The following is a 20,298-nucleotide window of genomic DNA, read 5'->3' as shown; positions in this document are numbered from 1 at the left end:
GGGCTACGAATTACATGACAGTATCCTAAAAGCCCCGACTCTTCCATTACGCAAGTGTGCGGTCAGGCCAGGATTAAGGCCCTGATCTGCTGTGTTGGACAGGAGCAATCCTGGTCAGATCTGCATTGTATTAATTCATCCTTGAAGCAGTATCCAGATCTCTCGCTGTGTCTGGTAATGGGTGGAACAGTATGCTTGCTTTGGCTTGACCCTGAGCCGCGATCAGACCGCAGAGTGGTGTCCATTACAAAGAGCAGCGATCTCTCTATGGTATGTTCAAACACATCCCGCAGGCCTGCACTTCAAACGCCGCCCATACCCGCTCACCAGCAGCAGCATGTCAGTTAGTGAGGCCTGCACAATTAATCAATTAAGGGCCTGTGCAGAGCACAGCGAGGCCCTGTCCCACTGTGATTTGTGGGAACGATCATTAGTACTCACACTTGAGTCATTTTAGGATGTCTCAAGGCTGCATGTAGATGAGGTATGTGCGGTAAAGCACTGATTTTCATGGCATTACGTCCCGTAAGCGGTTCTTGATGATCTGCATTCAGATTGAATGGTTCACTAAATACTCTAAGACAACAGTTTTCAAACGGTGCAGCGAGACCTAATGGATTAGGGCTGCATGGGTGATATGATGATAATTAATGGAAATTCTTTTATATTTTTTTTGTCTGTATGTAAATACAGTGGGGGAAATAAGTATTCAACATGTCATGTTTTTTTCTGGGAAAAAAATTCTAAAGGAGCTGTTGACATGTGATCGAACCAGATTTTGGCAAAAACCTAATCAATACAAACATAAAAATATAACAAAACAAAATGAAAAAAAAATTGTGTAATTATAACAAGGATAATGTACTGAACTACTGAAATGTCTACTATATAAAAGGCGTTTTGGTGATGGCAGCTTAGAGAGACCTATTATATGGAGAATGAAGTTACATTAATTGCTCAGGTGTGAGTTTTTCACAGACTTCAACAGAGTGTACAAGTCTTGATATTACTGTAGGTCTCGTCTATCAAATCTGATCTTTATTTATTTGTATTTTCTTTTGGATTATTATTAGGTGATTGGTTGGGCCATTCTACAGCTTGAGTTTCTTTCTCTGAAAGCATTTGAGAGTTTCCTTGGCTGTGTTTTGGATCATTGTCTTGCTGAAATGTTCATCCTGGTTTTGTTGGACTAAGGCAGCTAATATTGATTTTACAATGAGGACGGGCAGAGGGTTGCTGAATAATTACTGAGAGATGAGAGATTCAACTGCCGTCTGGGCTCACTGAGTAGTAAAGAGTCCCCATCTCTATACTGGGGTGTTAGGACCCACACAGACCAAAGGTTGAGTGCCCCCTGTTGGCCTCACTAATGCCCCTTCCAGCAGCAACCAGCACCACGCCCGGTCAGTACCTGGATCTCCCATCCAGGTACTGACCGGGCGCAGCCTTTCTTAGCTTCAGTGGGTGACCATGTGAGAGCTAGCAGCGTTTTAAACACTGAAATAAAATGCTTGCTGAAATTAATTTTTTAAAATACACTCAAACAGAAAAGAGTCATTTGTAATAATATTACACAATATTGCAGCTTTACTGTTAAATAAATAAATAAATAAATAAATACAGCCTTAAGGAACAACAGTTATTTATTAATTATTTATGACAACATTTTCAAATACACTAAAGAAATAAAGTATTAACCATGAGTCATTAAACAGAACCAGAAACCTGAATTATTCAAGCACAGCACACACATAGATCGATTTTGTTTCTGTTTACTGTAGCACTTGCATTTAAAATCATTTCAAGATTTTCAAAAGCCTTCATTCCAGCTGGATGTAGACATTGCAGAGTAAACTTTTAGAAGTAAAGTGCTTTTGAGAGCACATACCTCATAGCTAGGCTTCAGCTGTGTTCACAAACGTAATAAATAAACACCACCATTTTACGCACTGAAACGCTGCCAGTGCCCCATAAACATTAACAGTTTGATTGTGTGCATATAAAAAAATAAGCACTCGGCATGCTATTATGAAAGCAAACTTTTGTTGGTCCGTTTTTATTTTTGTAATTTGGCCAGGGCTATTATCAGTGCTTTATAAGTTGCCTGCAAGCCACACACACTGTTACACACTCATCTAAACAATCACAGTCGTTCACACACTTACACACACACACACACACACACAAACTCGCGCTTGGGGAGGAACATGAAAATAGAAGTAATAGGAAAAAGATGAGGGGACTCCAGTCGGGTGGATCGCTCCCTCTCTGCAGGGCTGGGTGCTGGACATCATGTGTTTCAGAAGATTCATGCTGTTTACAGTCAATCAGCAGTCGTGTGCTGTGGCTAAGTAGTGTGTAGTTCATCTCCAACATCTCTTTGATTTACAGTATGCTACATGGATCACATGTTTAAGACTTTTTATATGAAGAAAAATTGCAACAAGCTTGATAAATGAAAAAGTATTCTAAGCTAAAATGGATTATTGAGCCAGACAGGGTGTAACAAGTCTACAGTAGTTCTCGTACAGATTTTTAATTATGTACTTTTTGAAAAATATGTACACATGACTGACATTTATGTACAACAAACTGATTTCTTTCACTTTTTAAAAGATGAACGTTTCTCGATATCATTCATATTATGTAGACAACATTTTTTAAGGCTATTTTTTTACCTGTATTAAAATATTATGATTTGGACATCTACTGTATGTCTCTTCCTCATGAATTGTTGTAAATTGTAAACATTTTCATTACTATAAAGCTTTATGTGGCTTCAAAACGTTTTCTAGGGAACAACATGAAAGTATTATATTTTCCTTGGACTTCATTTCTTGATACAAAATAATTTATTGCTTTTTTAATAATCAAAAAGCTAAAGTTAAAAATAACTCTAAACACATATTGATGGCAACAGTGCAAACACAGATATATAGTTATAATATGGCACTAATGCTATTAAAAATGTATTTGAATTTTCTCCATTTAGTCCTTTAGTTAACAAATACAGACATACACAATACATATTTTGATTAATCAATCTGCATATTGTGTAATTCAACTAAATCCTCTATTTGAATCTGGACTTCTTCTCGTCTGGACATTCTCTCTTATTGTGAAAAAAATGCTTAAAATAACTATACGTAAAATGAAAACCACAATTTTCCAAGTAAAATTAGTAACCATTTTACTTAAATTTTTAAAAATAGTAATAATAAAAACCCACATCACCTCTGTCCTTTCCATCTACCTTATTCTTCAGGTAAGAGTGGTCATTGTGACAAATGTATAGAGACTCTCTCATTTACTTCTATTCAATTTTAGCCATACAAACAGCTTGTTTTGCTATTTGATGCTAACATTAAAGTTAGTTTTTCTACATGGAAACAGTTTGTTTTTACCCTACAAACTTTTCTATCACAGTTTGTTGGATTATTTTATTTATCTTCATATAAAATCTCATTTAGCCCTGAGAAGTATTGATGTGTGGCAATGGGCTACATCCACAGTTAGTGTTTTTCAGCTAATGATAAACTCCCGGAGAAAGCATAATGTCACTATTTCAATTTCATAAGGTTTCTTTTACAGCATCAACGTAATGTAATTACAATACATTCAGTTAAATAGACTTAAGCAATCAGTTGTTCAAGCGTAAAAATAGATGAAGACGTAATAGATGATGTGTAGTGTAACCGGCAGTTACTAACTGCTAATGCCACCAGTACCAGCAGACTAACACAGAAATACTGGGGTAAAATAAATGGTCATATTTTAAACACATGGTGGGGAGAAATGTGATTTAATGCAGTGCTTTTTGTCCAGTCTGAGACCCATTTCATGTTGTTTATCTATCAGGCAGTGAAAATCACTGGTTTTAAAAAGAAATCAGACCTTAAAAGTGGCAATTCTTTAATGGAAAGACAGTTCACCGAAAGCTCGCCGGAGGCCGAGTGGCTGAAATTAAAACTCAGTGTGCATAGCCTATACCCCATTTTTGGAGCAGTGTGACCATGATAATATTTCACAACATTAAAATCCAATGGCCTACTTTATTGTTGGTGTTTTTTTTGTGTGTGTGTGTGTATTGGCCTTTTACAATTAAACATTTTATAACAATTAAAATAACATATTCATGGAAACTATAGTATAATAATCTTCATTACTTTACCAGGCATAAAATTAATAATAAAAATAGTAACGTTAAAAGTGAAAACTTACATTTGTAACCAGTCCTGCGGCGCCTCAGTTTAGAGAGTTCACGCCATTTTGGATTTTTAAAAAAATAAAGACGCGTGCGCGTTCTAACGGCTAAAACGCGCATGAGGTGTGGGAAATGTATGGCAGTGGGTTTCATTGGTTTGGACTTTCTCAGGCCACAGGCCGCGATCACAAGAGAGCAATGTCGATGCGTCTGCAGTTTGCTTCTGCTTCTCTTTGAGTGGACCACAAGGCCCTTACAACTACATCTCCGCCGAGGGGTTCGGCGTATAACTCTTCCTTACCGTATTAATGATGGGCCACTAGTGACACCGCGAGACTTTGGGCGGTGTTCCGCATACCGGTACAAATCATTACGGTGTCGGTTCTCAAGGGCATCCAGTCCTTTGAGAACTAACCATATAGTCATGAAAGAAGCGTTCAAAAGGTTTGTGGTGTTTTTCTATTTTTTTAAATGTGAGGGAACAAACTTTTAGGCTGTATTATTTTCCCTTCATATTTCTAGTGTGTGTGTTTCTCTCTCATATTAATTCATAGTAGTTCCCTCCTTTTCGTTCTTTCCATTGCTTTATTTTACACATCTCTCGCTCATTTTCTCATCCCTCTCCTCTTCCAGACGCATGTCCAATAGGACAGAATAATATTTGGACAGGTGGTCCTTTTTAAACACGTTATCCACAAGTCCAAGTACGCAGGGGACCGCACTACATCATTCCTGTGTCGTTTCTGTAAGAAGATGGATCTGAGGTTAAAATATACAGTGCTGGCTGACTCATACACACAACCCACTATAAGGTAATCTATAGAGCACTACATCCGTAATCCCTGACAATAAAAATCTGTTTAGCACCAATTTTCCTTTATTTTTTAAACCTTCTTTTTTCATTTTTCAAACAACTGCAGAAAGCCACATCTGGAAGACAGATGTACGTCCCACAGCAAGCTCTTTCTCTGTACTCTCTCTCTCTGTGCTTAGAAACATGAGAGCAGGCTTGTGTCTTTCTCTTGCTCTTTCTCTCTCTCCCTGGGCAGGACCACCCACATAAGGAAACGCCTTGCTGTACTGAAGGCAGCAATACAGGGATGTTTTTTTTTTTTTGATGGATGGGTTTAGCAGACTATCACTTATGTCAATGTCAAAACCATAAACTTTCTCTCACAAAAGAGGGAGAGAGAGAGAGACGTCTTTGCATCTGTCTGTCTGACGTCTTTCTGCAGTGGCATGAAAGCATTTTCACAATATTCCTGTCTGCTCGTGGCTTCTGAAACTGTTAAAAGACTAAGCCTACGGACTGATTGGGTTTCTTGTAGATCTTAAGTTTTTTTTCCAGAGACACATCCTTTATGTTTAAACTGATAAATTTCATACAGAAATGTGATATTTGGCAGGCAGTAAATGTACAGTATATACAATACGGTGGCCACCAAACAGTTTTGGGACACTTAAGCAGCAATTAATCATTGTAAAATCACTGAATTATAAAACAAAACATCACCAAATGTTATTTGTTTTAAAGAAAGATAGCACAGCACACTTTTTCAAGGGTCATTCATTCGTTTTCCTTGGGCTTAGTCCCTTATTTATAAGTGGATGCTACAGTGGAATAAACCGTCAACTATTCTGGCATGTTTTACATAGTGGATGCCCTTCCAGCAGCAACCCAGTACTGGGAAACACCCATACACTCCCATTTACACACATACATTACGACCAATTTAGTTTAATTAATTCACCTGTACTGCATGTCTTTGGACTGTGGGGGAAACTCACACGAACACCGGGAGAACATGCAAAATCCACACAGAAATGCCAATTGGCCCAGATGGGACTCGAACCAGCGACCTTCTTGCTGTACGGTGACAGTGCTAACCACTTAGCCACCGTGTCACCAATTTAATATTAAAAAAGGTCTTGATGTTAAGTGGAACGGAAAAGCAATTTATGTAATGTACAAGATTAAGAGTATTTGAATTTTTTTTGTGGTTGCTTATTCTTAATAGATGATATTCATACCTAATGCGATGAGAAACACCTGTGTGAACTTGAAGAATTGAATTATATCCACTAAAAATCATTGCAACACCAGTTGATTGAAAGCCAAGACAATAGTGGGAAAAAGTGGGAATTAAATAATGATCAAAAATATTTTTGGTGCCACTCTATATTATATAATAATTGATGTAAAAACATTTTACATGCAAATGTAAATATTTTTATTTAACTTAATATACTAAATGACATATATAAATACATTAAATTTACAGTTTAAGGTCCTCTACTTAACATTTAGCAGTACGTTACAATTTTCATTAATCTTTGTTAAATTGATAAAAAAAAAAACCTAAAAATTTAACAAACATTAATAAATATCAAATATTTACTAAGCGGCCGAAATGAGTATCTTTCGCAGGGTGACAGAGCGCACCCTTATGGATAGGGTGACGAGCTCTGTCACCCGGGAGGAGCTCGGAGTAGAGCTGCTGCTCCTCCACATCGAGAAAAGTCAGCTGATGTGGCTTGGGCATGTTTCAGATGCCTCCTGGACGCCTACCTAGGGAGGTGTTCCAGGCATGTACCCACCGGGAAGAGGCCTCGGGGAAGACCGAGGACACGCTGGAGGGACTATGTCTCTCAGCTGGCCTAGGAATGCCTCGGGATCCCCCCGGAGGAACTAGAGGAAGTGTCTGGGGAGAGGGAAGTCTGGGGTTCTCTCCTAAGACTACTGCCCCCGTGACCCTGCCCCGGAAAAAGCGGCAGAAAATGAATGAATGAATGAATGAATGAAATATTTACTAATAAAATATGAACAGAAATTTGTTAATGGTGAAATAAATGTTAACTAATGCAAACAAATGAAAGTACTGTAATATGTTATCCAATTAAAATGAATGTAATAGTCACAAAAAAGTTTTTAATATTTCTATATTTGCTAATTAAATGATAAAAATATTGTACTTTTGTGAATATACAGTATATGTATATTTTTAAAACAAAAGTACAGTGTTTGTCATTAAATTTGAAAATATAGAAATATAAAAAACGCTTCTGTGACTACACAATATATCGTTTCAGCATTGATATCGCAATGTGATCATTCGCATTAGTCACATTGCAAGTATATGCAATGTTGAGTCTGAATTATCATTTTTAATTTGCAACTGTTTTTGTTTTTGAGGCCTGTGACTGTCTGAGGGTATTAAAAGTATTCATGCTTAAAAAAATCTACTGTTTGTAACTTTGACAAGTTAACAAAAATTGATTTTATTGAATTATTTATAAAACAAAGACTATGCAGTATTATTTTATGTTTGATTATTCAATTACTGTATACCTGAATACAGCTTGACGACTCTGAAAAAAATTAAAAGGCTGTTTAATTAATTTGTATCTTTTTCTTTGTTGAATTTATCTATGTTCCTAGATTTTTATTATATTTTTTGCACCCCCCCTACAGAATCATCTCAATCTATCTAAAATGATAAATTCTTTCCATATAGTTATTCAACTTATCTAGTGAAATTGTATTCATATCGCAATATATATTGCCCTGCTAGATTTTTACAATAACGAGTAGGCCCATATATATATATGCATGCATACACACATGTAAATACACTCACACTGCATGTATGTATTCGACATTTAAAGTGAATGAAAAAATTACAAAATTGTCAGACAAAACAAGAATTGGTGTTGTTGAATAGTTTAATTCACATAGGCATGCTCACACACACGCACACACACACGCACACACACACGCACACACACACACACACACACACACACACACACACACCCATGTGTGCGTAAGATTTTTTTTGATTGCTCATTATTAAACTTTTTGTAATTCCATTTATATTCATTTTTAAACTTTTCCAATAAATTATTTCTTCAAATCAGTGACCTAAGCTGTGTGACTGCAAAGCCTCTGTGCTAAGAGGTATAAATAAAACACGGAAATTAGTCACAGCATTACTCCATTACGCCGCTTTATTTTCATACTCCAGAACAGCTGCAGAAACATTTGAACTGCAACCCAATTAAGTGACAAAACTGTACATGAAAACCACTAATATGAATAACGTTATTAAATGTTTGATCATGCAATCGGTCTCAAAATGCATAGCATGCATTTGTTCCATAGCAGCTGTTTAGTGCACCAGTGACCTATTAAAAACAGATATATACCTCGATCTGGAGAGGTTTAAATCAGTAAATAAATACTTACATTATAATGTACTTCGAGTTCATTTCTCTCTTCAAAGAAAGCGCTTTAGGATTAGTAGTGATGCTGCAAGTTTATGCATATGTTTGTCCATATTTGTTTAAGTTTGTGCATGTGAGGATTAAAGCAATCTGGTGACAGTGTAATGACAGTAATCTTCACTTCATTGCTCTGTGGTGCTTCTGGTGATGCTTTTTAAATGTAAAGAACCTTATCATGTCTAGATTTTAAAGCCAAAAAAGCTTTAGAGCTAAACTAAAGGTGCACACATGTAATAAGCCTGAGAAATAAATCTGAAAGACATATTAAAGCCCCTACCTTTGCCAACCAGTAGATATTATTTGTAATAGTTGTTTTGGTGTTAAGCTTTAAAGACTCTTTAAATGTTTGGTAACGCTTTATAATATTTTTCATTAATAATATAAAAAATAGCTGTCATTGCGCCCACACACACACACACACACACACATATACACTTATATATATGTGTGTGTGTGTGTATATATATATATACATATATATATATATATATATATATATATATATATAGCTTAACAGATCATTATTTATTGTACATTCAAATAGCTGAACATTTCTTTGTAAACATAAAATTCAGATTTCAATTCAAAATTTGATTTCTTTATATAATATTATTATTTATTATGACTTGTATTATGATTTATATTTGCATATATGCATTTATTAAAGACAAAGGGTTTTTTCAAGCATCAAAACTATAAAAGTAATAGTTTTAAGGGTTTGTTTTGTACATTAGAATGCATGCTGATATTTATTTAGTTTTTCTGAGTAAAAAAAATAACTATATCCTGCATTTTGCCATTGTTTCCTGCGGATATGGACTAAAATGTCATTGTAACAGTTTAAATACGAAAAAATATATTTCATGACAGAAAATACTAATTAATTGACATTTTATATTTTTACACTTTGTCATGGTCCTTCAAACCACAAGCTTTTGTCACCAAGAATAAATTCATTTTCCCTTTTTCATTAATACAATTCAGGATAAATTCAATTTTTACATAAAAATATCTCTTAATTTTTAAAAGAGGTTTAAAGTAGCCACTTTCTATGTCACTTTAGTAAATTTAATTTGATATAAACTTCAAAATGAGAAGTCCTTGATTAAAAATATGCAATTCTAAACATTATTTTAATGTGAAAAAAATAAATTATGTTTTGGAATTTTGAAAAATCAATTGAAAGTTAAATTTAAAGTTAACATCAATTTTCCACTTTTCTCTGAAATTGTAACATAATTTGTGATGGAAAAAGATTTGATTAAATTATCAGCATGGAAAACATTACTGCTTAGAGGTTCCATTAGTTCATCTTAGTTAAAGTATTTACTAACATAAACTAAGAATGAACAATACATGTACAGCACTTATCAAGCATTCATTCATTCATTCTTGTCGGCTTAGTCCCTTTATTGATCCGGGGTCACCATAGCGGAATGAACCGCTAACTTATCCAGCACGTTTTTACGCAGCGGATGCCCTTCCAGCCGCAACCCATCTCTGGGAAACATCCACACACACACTCATTCACACTCATACACTATAGACAATTTAGCCTACCCAATTCACCTGTACCACATGTCTTTGGACTGTGGGGCACCCGGAGGAAACCCACGCAAACGCAGGGAGAACATGCAAACTCCACACAGAAACGCCAACTGACCCAGCCGAGGCTCGAACCAGCGACCTTCTTGCTGTGAGGCGACAGCACTACCTACTGCGCCACTGCGTCACCCTTATCAAGCATTGTTATTTTAATTTCAGCATCCAAAAATCAATACTAAGATCATATTGTTGTTATTGTTAACAGTTAATTTAGTTAATGCACTTTGAGTGAACAACAACTAACAATGAACAACTGTATTTTCATCAAATAATGTTAACAAAAATGAATAAATGCTGTAATAAATGTATTGTTCATTTTAATAAATATATCATATAATGAAACCTTACTGTAAAGTGTCACCTTAACTATTTGAATGCAGAAGAACAACTAATCTGTTTTTTTGTCGGGACATTTTAAATTGTAATGAAAAATACAATAAGCTGTTACCAAACTTTTCAGTTGCTTATTTCTTTTTCCGTCTCTCTACCTCCGTGGCCACAGAGCCCACCGTTGCTCCCATGGCCCCTCCTAAAGACCCCCCTACAAACAGCCCCACAATGGAGCCCAGCAGAGTACTGCCCCTCACCATATTTGGCAGCCACAGAAGCCACCCGACCACACTGTCCCACAACCAGCGCAAAAACGACAAGTCCTCAGGCTTGGCGACGCAGAGCTCCGCGATTCCCTCCACCAGGAGATCATCCACACTTCTCTCCGCTTCAGCCCTTGTTCCCTCAGAATCGCTCTCTCCTCGACTCCTCGAAATCTCCTCCTCCTTCTCCTTCACTCTTCTCTCTGCCTCCTGCAAAAGAGGGCAGGTGTAAAACGGTGTCCCGCTTTCTTTCACCATCCGTTCCACTTTCGTCAGCAGCTCCTCAACGTTGTCTTTTTCCAACGGCCTTAAAGGATGCTGTCGCTCTCCACATTTTTGCACGAGCTCCAATAAATCGACTCGTTCTGTAGTGAGAAACTCGTCCAGAGGAACATCCTCTGGCAGCTGGCCCGTGTGGGTGAAGAGCACCATTGCATGTTTGCTCACAGCTTCAGGGCCGAATACTTTCTCGATGGTCTCCAGAATCTGAAGCTCCAGGTTGCTGTGCCGGTGAACAGGAACACAGAGCAGGAAAGCGTGAGGCCCCGGGGCCGATAAAGCAGCACAGAGCGAAAACTGCCGGCAGACGTCCTCAGCAGGACGCTCTACGCACAGACGCTCAGGTGTATCCACCACTGCTACCTGGGCAGAAAATAAACAGTCAGAAAAATCCCCTTAAATTTACCAAGAGCACTAAAAGGTCTAATTAAATAGCAATGAGGATATGTTTTATTTGGATATAATTCAGAAAACGCCCCATTAACCCTTTAACAGGCATCGTAAACACCTGGTCGACCTTTTATGCATAGGCTATCATAGTTATTTTAATTGCTTATTACTATTTATCAGAGTTGTGTCAGTATATTATTCAATGCATGCGTGGACCGAAAAATTATTTTCAAGGATTTAATTCACTTTAAAATAACAGAGTACTAATATATGTATTTGCAAATAAAATGCATAATGATAATAAGATTAAAATAAAAATATATATTATTATTAATAATAATAATGAATTTTGAAACATCTTTCTACACTGTAAAAAATGCTGGGCTTCCACACAAATGATTTGTGTTGGGACAACATGAACATTTTTTTATTATTGAGGTGGGTTGAATATAAAACAATTAAGTTGTCCCAAAAAAAAACCTCAAGAATTGTGTTGTTACAGCTTATTTTAAATAAGTAGTTTGAACAAACAGCAAATGTCATTTTTTGAGTGTAGCACTCAAATCGCATGAACCATAATTAATAAAAAAAGTTTTGACTCATTTGAAAGTCATTTTTCTATTAAATAAATCAAAAACCCACAAAAAGTCATGCTACAGTAATTTTAACATGGTGCAAGTGGTATCTTTTGTGCTAAGTGTTTAATATAATTTATAGTTATAGTTTATTATCATATAATTATTAACAAATAATTAGATGATTTTTTAATAACATTAGGCTACTTCTAGTTGCATCAAAAGGTAATAACATTGTCATTTTTAATATATTAAAATATATATTTTTATATATATAGTTTTTGTATTTATAAAATTCCTTTAAAAGTCTTAAAATAAGGTCTTATTAATTAACATTTGTTAGCGTCATAATAATTATAATGTACAATACATTTGTGTCAGTTTTTATTGACCTTTCTAAGCAGAAGTTAAACTAATAAGTTTTGTAACAACAATTATGTAACTATACTAAAAACTAGGCCCACACGGAATCTGCGCACGCAGACATCCGCAGATTTTTTAGCCCATTATTGAGTCTATGTATTTACTTGTGTAAATGTGTGTACATTTATATTTATTCAGTTTTTAAATTCATTTCGCTAATATTATTATGATATAATAATAGTAATATTAAAATGTTCATATGATTAATAGAGTTTGTAAAGTAATATGTTCTGTCTTTTAGCAGAGATATTACATAAGACTTGCTTTGTTTACCAAATAAGTGGATCTAATTGGATTTGCATTTTAAACATTAAATAAAGTTATTGTAAATGTATTATTTGGTGATTTCATATAATAAGTTTTTAGTTATAATACTCCTAAAATCACTCCGCATAAATCCGCAGATTTTTAAAAAAATTCTCAGCAGAAATTGCAAAAAATGTCTGCAGATTCTGTCTACTAATAACTAATGTGAGTAATTAAAAAATATTTAATTAATAATGATTTAATTCATGTGTATGAGCAATTCCATTCAAATGTCAACCATGCCATGAAAAAATAACAGCGAAATCCTTTCTAGGTTATTTGCGTACGCTTGTATTTAACAGTACTGTAAAAATGTTCAAAAATGTCTCGTCAATGTTTTCAAACTACTATATTTGATTTACCAAAGTCACAAAAGTGGCAATTTCACATCTGTCACATCCATAACAGAGAGACATCACATACATAATGGAGCTTTTCCCTCATAAATGCAAAAATGTCAAATAAAATAAAATCAATCGTTTTTGTTCTAGTCAACTCTAATTCCTTTGATTAGCATTATTTCTTTTGGGTTGTGCAGTTTAATTCACAGAATTTCTACGAAGTATGTTGTCTACTGTAAACTCACAGACTTTTTTGGTCACATCCATAACACATGTTTATTTTCCTCTCTTTAAAATATAAAAAACGTTTACAGATTGATATTTTTCCGATTACATAACTCTGTGGTTAGTTGTTTTAGAAAATATAAACGCGTTTCAATATAATGTTGACATATACTTTCTCTGTGTATTTATGCTTTAAGTTTTTACTGAAAATGTCACATCCATAACGCTGGAATTGGTTATAAGTAGATACAGAAATGAACAAAGTCAGATTAATGAATGATTAGTTGAGCATGAACTAACAGTGAGCAGTTCTTCTAATGTAACTAATGTTATTGTAAACATGATGCTCACATCTACATTTTAATTTTTTAATTAATTTCTCATATTTGAACCAAAGCTTTAATGTTGAAACCGATGTTATTAGACAAATGTAACCTCTGCTAAAGTAAAATCGTCCATAAAACAAAAATTCATTTAATTTCTCTTGTGTTTTTATATGTTCTTGGTTTTATAAAAGCACTTTTCTAAACCAATCAACCAACCCAACTAATATCAATTAAATATGTAACAAATCCAAATTTCTTATTACACTAAACATAAATGTGACACACAAGTATAATCGTCTGAAATTTTTTTAAATGCAAAATCACAAACTAAATCTCTTGCATGACATACAAAAAGTCAGAGTGTGCAACGTTTCTGCATTGTCTTAGTGTTTGAAGTGAGGCACGAACCTGTCGTCCTGCCAGCATCGCATGTCTTTTCTGACAGTCAGCGTCGGGCGTCTCACGCTCAGATGTCGGGCCGCCCAGGATGGCATCGACCACAGTGCTTTTCTCAGCACCTGCTGAACCCAGCAGCACCAGTCTCAACTCTATAACCACAGACAGAAACACAGCATTATTAAACACAGACATAACTTACTGAGAAAACTGTTATTTGGTTTTTTCTCTAAATAACCGCTTATATTATAATCAAATATTTCTGTTAACTTAATTAGATTTTAAATAAATATGAGAGAATTTATTTATTTAAATCTAATATATGTATAAAGATGTTTAATTACTGAACATTTAATTACAATTCTGCCACATTAAAATAAATTGAATTTGTCACTTTCAATTATGATTCAATATACAAAATATGAAGTTTCCTGTTTGAATACTTAATGTTGGAGTGTGTGTCTGTGTGCGTGTGTGTTTAGAGATGAATATAAAGTACATCTTTACCAAAAACCTAAAATACTATATTTCATTGTAACTTACAATAAAGCCCTAAATAATTTATACCTCTGGAAAATTCTGATTTACAGAGGATTTTAAACTTTGTTTTTCAACCAGCAATTTTTTTTTTTTTTTGGCTGAAAATTAGCATGCTTCTCCTAAAAGACAGCAAGACCTTGTACATGAAGCATCATTGTGGAAAAAAATTCTATTTTATTTACAAATAAACAAAAAATTTAGGTCAGAATTTGTTTGGGGTATGAATAATTTCAAAAATGAATGATTCAGTTAGGGTCTTTTGAGGTTATATCAATGTCATAATTGTGTGACAAATTAATACAAATCTGGGTTTACCAAAGCAAGAATTGATGCATTGTCATAAGCAGTTAAATATATTTTGCTTTCTGCAGCTTCAATTTCTACATATGGCTTGAACATCACTAAAACCAGGATAAATAAACTGATGTCATTGCACAAATCCTGGCTGAAATATAAGGATGCTGAAAAATTAATGCATTGAAATGCACAGTCATCATTTTTTCTGATTTAATATTAATAGCTTTACAATAATATATTTAAGGAAATTAGGTTGAAAGAAATGCTAAGCGTAAAAGAAAAGATTTGGAGTTGTGGAGTAATCAATAAAAGTGAATTATGTGTGTGAATTATGTTTATGCACTTAATATATTATATAAATTATATTGTCCAATTAAATATATTAAAATTAATGGATTAGCAATGAAAATAAAACGATCAGTGTGAGAAAATTCTCTCAAAGCCAGTGCAGTTAGCTCTGGATAACGTTTATCTACAAATTTACATGCAATAGCGACACCTAGGGGCTAAACAGATCTTACAACAAAATGTACTGAATATTACAAATGGAGTCAGCATTTATGCGTGTTATTATTACAGCCATTTTAATTTAAATAGGAGTGTTTTAATTACAATTAATATTTTAATTACGATGAGTCCTTTCATTCTTGCAAGTTTCATTTTACTGTTTGATTAAGAAGGAATGGACATTGATGCACAATTATCGAAGGACAGCATAAAAATAAATATGATAATTATTGAATCACATATAGCACAACATAATATACTGACATTGGTAACACTTTACAATAAGATTGCATTAGGTAATGTTAGTTAATGCATTTACTAACATGAATGAACAATACGTTTATTACAGTATTTGTTCATGTTAGTCAACGGTATTTCATGAAAATACAGTTGTTCATTGTTAGTTAATCCTAACTCATGGTGCATTAAGTTAACGAGCATGAATTTGGAATGGATGTTAGTAACACGTTAGTAAATACATTAATGAAACTTTATTGTAAAGTGTGACTCTGAGATCTTTCTAAGGTGTTTATTTGCACTACAGAAAACACTTTTATTGTGCACTATGTGGTAATTAATCTAAAGCAGAGATGCCCAAACTAGGGCCTGCGGGCCAAATTTGGCCCATGGTAACCTTTGATTTGGCCTCCCATACCATTAGAGAAGAGAGGGAGGACGATAGGGATGATTGGAGATTAAAAATTTTATGTAACCTTTGGTTTGTTTTATTGCTAAGCTACAAAACAAATCTAACTGATATTAAATGTTTCAATTTTAATGGTGTAATTGAATCAGATTTAGTTTAAAATGTACATACTGTCACCAGACGGATAGAGGAAAATGCAGACTTTGGTGAGCAAATCAAGGCAAAAGCAGATTCTGCTTGACTAGTTTATAAAGCCTTGAACGCCATTTGTGTAATAAATGTCATTTAATTTAAAGTTATAATTTAGAAAGTTATTAATTAATATGATTCAAAGTAATGCTTTCCATTTATTTATAAATATTATGAAATTAATTAGGAAATTAACCATGGCAACTTTAATGTAAATTAGTTTGCTGTTTATTGGCCCATGGTTTCAAAAAAACCTTGGTTGTTCTTTTTGCTGAATGAAAATCAGATACAACCCTTATTTGTTGAGCAAAAGTAAGCTTCTTCAAATGAAAATGACCTCAGACCTCTTTCCTCAGTGTCTGTGTGCCCACCTCCACTGCTTCGCATTCTTTCTGCCTCTTCCTGGTGAATTCCATCTTGTGTGTTACTTCTCTCCATAGTAAGCACCTTCAAAGAAAACAACAGAAAACTACATTGACCAACAGACAATGAGTCGTCTTTTTGAAAAAGCTTACAGCAGAAAACAAGAGGCAAATGGAGGACATGATTCCAGTCAGATGAGTCAGCAGAGAGAAGCCACAACAAACACACTTCACCAAGCTCAGCTGCAGCAAAGCACTTTCAGACAGCACAATAACACACTAAAAGACGAGTGTTCAGCTTATATGTGCAGTGTAGTATTACCTTGAAGTGAGAAACTGGTCTGAGGAGCACCGTATGTTTCTGAGCTGCTGTGTTTCTCTGCACTTCCTGTTTCTCCTCCTGCTGTTCAAGCAAAACACTGCCGGCTGTGTGGCTCTGTCTGAACATGTGATGCTCTTTCTGTCTCTGAATCACTCCTCTTTTACAAATAATTCTTAAAGGTGTGTCTGTGTGTGGTTTTCACAAACATTGTGGACAAATGGCTAGTTTTATACTGCTTTTATACTAACAGAAAGTTGAGGGCTGTTTTCTTTTTTTAAAGCTACTGATAACTCACACATTTGCTTAGTTGTGCTGTTGTCATTTTATCTTTTTACTTTTTATCTTCTATTGGCAAATTCTACAGTGTACAGCTGCAATACAGGAATTTCTTGGTTGCAGAGGCTTTAAACATGCACTTATTAACCCCTAATGATCTTTTACTCATAGTTACGATGTGTGTGTACAGTAGTCAACATTCAAAGTAAAGTGGATCAAAACAGTTGTTATGAATTGTCCTAAGACCAGAATGAGTGTTCAACAGTTTTAGGACAACATCAAATGTTGAATACTATATATATAAATGATATATTTTAAAGGGCACCTATTTTACCCTTTTTTCAAGATTTAGGATAAGACTTTTGTGTCTCCAGAATGTGTCTGTAAAGTTTCAGCTCAAAACATCCATCAGATGATTTATTAAACCTTTCAGAATATTATTTCTGCTCTGAACACAATGTAGCTGTTTTTGTGGCCTGTGCCTTTAATTCTAGTTCACCCCACCCATCATTCCCACATGCCTGTCACACCCTATTCACACGGGGCTTCAGCGTCAACGCTTGACAGAGGGTGTGACTGAAGTTGGGGCTGATGCAATCGTCATAGCAGCGTTAGACAATGAAATTAGCCAGCAATAGGCCACTGTATGAGCTGGTGTATTTGCATACAGCGATCTGATTGGCTGACGCTTCCGTCGCCGCTTAAAAAGTTGAGAAAGTCCCAACTTCTGCAGCGAGCAACGCCACTGAAGCGGTGCAGATGGATCCACAATGCAGTTTGCCAACGCCTGACGTCACCCATTCAAAGTGAATGGGAAGCGTTGAAGCTGACACCACGTGTGAATGGGGCGTCAGAATGGGCCTCAATCTCCGCCTCGGCTGCGTCAGATAAACAGCACAGTGACAGACATAAAGGAAGCCGATCTCTCGTAATGTACAGTAAGAACTTTCCCAATGGTTCTTATTTTTATGTAATTGTTGTGGAGTTGTTTCAAGCTTTTCTGCAATGATGAGTCACACACAATGTCTTTACAAAGTTTATGCACACACACACACACACACACACACATTCCACAGTTTTTTTTTTTGGCAAATGTGACAGGATACAGGTTAATATCAACTGCTGTATGGATATTAGTTATGTTAATGTACAAAATAAACCTGATTTAACGTCCACAAACCGAAATAGGGTATATCCACAGCTAGTGTTTTTTTCTCATACTGATACACTTCCGGTGAATGGTTAATGTGACTTTTTTCAATTTTATACGGTTCCTTTTACAGTATCGATGTTGCAATGTTATCAAAATATAATAGGTTAAATAGACTTCAACATTCATTTAGTTGTTGAAGCGTAAACTGAGATGAAAAGCCCACCAGGATTAGCAGGCTAGCGCAGAAACTCCATTGGAAATACTGGAGTAAAATAAATGTAAATATTTTAAAGACCTGGTGCGGAAAAATTACATTTAATGCAGTGCTTCTCGTACATTCTGAGACCCACTTTAAATCGTATATCAATCAGATAGTGGAGATTTTTATTGATTTTAAAGAAAATAGACCTTAAACGCGTCAATTTTGTAATGGCATATACAGTTCACCGGAAGCGTTTGACCCAGGTTACTGACAAATTAACAGTCCTTCTGCATGCTTCTGCAGATACCGTATTGAAGTGTCTTCTTTAATTGTACTGACATGCGGCTGTGGTGATAAAGACTTGTGAAAACTTGTGAAACTCGTTCTTGATCATGTTTGATGATGATTGATGATCACAGAGAGCTGAACAGATCTTTTAATCCTAGTTGCTTTGCACACGTCCTGTCTTGTTGATATGATTATATGCGTTTTTACGGAGATATGTTATTATGCGGCTGAAGGATTTGATTATTATGTGTGTGTATTCTACTGTTTTTACAGCCTGTTTTTCTGTTCTCTCTACTGTGTCTTTTCACTGCAGAAATGTGTGTGGGTATGCATATTCTGTTCATCTTATCTCGGTGTGGCCGGAAAAGTCGGTATCTGACTCGCTCACAGTTGCGCGCATACCTACACGCACACATTCTCACGTATTCTGGTTGCTGTAAGCTGTCTTTGTATCGTTGTTTCCCTCCTTCTATGATAATATTCTTTTGTGTTAGGGCTCAGTTGCAGGAGGATCCTCAATGTGTATATAAGATTGCTCTTCCCTCCCTTGTGTCAGAATAAAATCATACTGAACCACTCAGCTGATTTTCTTCTTGGACGGTCTTGATGCAGACACTCACTGGTGATACAAAATACTAAAGTGAAGGGACCAGAGGAAAAAACGGATTTTCCTACAGCGGCTTTCAATCAATTCAGTGGGTAGGGAACGCGCACTCCTTTGCATTGCAGTGGGCCTTTAAACTGGAGGGATTTGGATCCTATTTTAACATCAGGACATTATATCACCCCAATATGACTGTGGACACACTATACCTACAGACAGTTCTGTCCAAACAGCTTCCAAAAGATGGTTTTCATCATAGGGGCCGTTTAGGGTAAACTATCTCTCTAATGAAACATGGTTATAACCAATGTGATGAACAACAAAAATGTAGTTATTCTTAAATATTAATATCAAATACATTCACATATAGACTAATATGATTTTGACATTTAATTGCAAATTTCCCATTTTTCAATGCAAATATTCTAGTTTTATCTATCTAAAACTACTCACACTACTTCACTTCATCACTTTAAATGTGAACCAAATTGTTTGTGCAGAAAGTAATAATTGGAATGGATACTAATTCCACATTCAGGTTGTGTACAGTACACTGCATCCAGAAAATGTTCAGTGATGCAAAAGAGTCAATAAAAAAAACACAAACAAAATCAATATCCATGATTCCTGACAATACACTACACAACTGTTTTTTTTTAACGCTTGTGCACTGTTCAAATGTACTATGCTTTTGTTATGTTCGAGATGAAAACATAGACAAATTAAACTGCTTTAAAAATGCATCAAATACATATTTTTTAAATTTAAGATTGATTTTTGGTGACGACACCTTATTTTGACACATATTTTGAGAAAATGCTTCGAATTTTTTAAATAACTCTGAGAATGATACACTCTGGGCAAATGCAGTGCGCGTTTGTTGTTAGTGCTGAAAACATCCACTGAATTAAAACTGCTGTAAAAATGCATCAGATAAATATTTTTTCCATTTTGTTTTGCAGAAA

General features: G+C 35.1%; 1 protein-coding gene across 1 annotated transcript; it reads right to left on the bottom strand.

The window, feature by feature from the left end:
* Positions 1 to 9,000: 9,000 nt before the first annotated feature.
* Positions 9,001 to 16,921, bottom strand: si:dkeyp-69e1.8 (uncharacterized protein LOC100001340 homolog). Its single transcript, XM_056453489.1, has 4 exons — positions 16,811 to 16,921; positions 16,471 to 16,573; positions 13,960 to 14,099; positions 9,001 to 11,328 (listed from the first exon to the last, which is right to left on the bottom strand). The coding sequence occupies exons 2-4, from the start codon at positions 16,562 to 16,564 to the stop codon at positions 10,558 to 10,560; spliced, it is 1,005 nt and encodes a 334-aa protein (XP_056309464.1). The 5' UTR covers positions 16,565 to 16,573; positions 16,811 to 16,921; the 3' UTR covers positions 9,001 to 10,557.
* Positions 16,922 to 20,298: the final 3,377 nt, after the last annotated feature.

This window comes from Danio aesculapii, chromosome 3 (assembly GCF_903798145.1).
Source record: "Danio aesculapii chromosome 3, fDanAes4.1, whole genome shotgun sequence".
Taxonomy (NCBI): Eukaryota; Metazoa; Chordata; class Actinopteri; order Cypriniformes; family Danionidae; genus Danio; species Danio aesculapii.
This window is presented reverse-complemented; position numbering and strand designations above follow the sequence as displayed.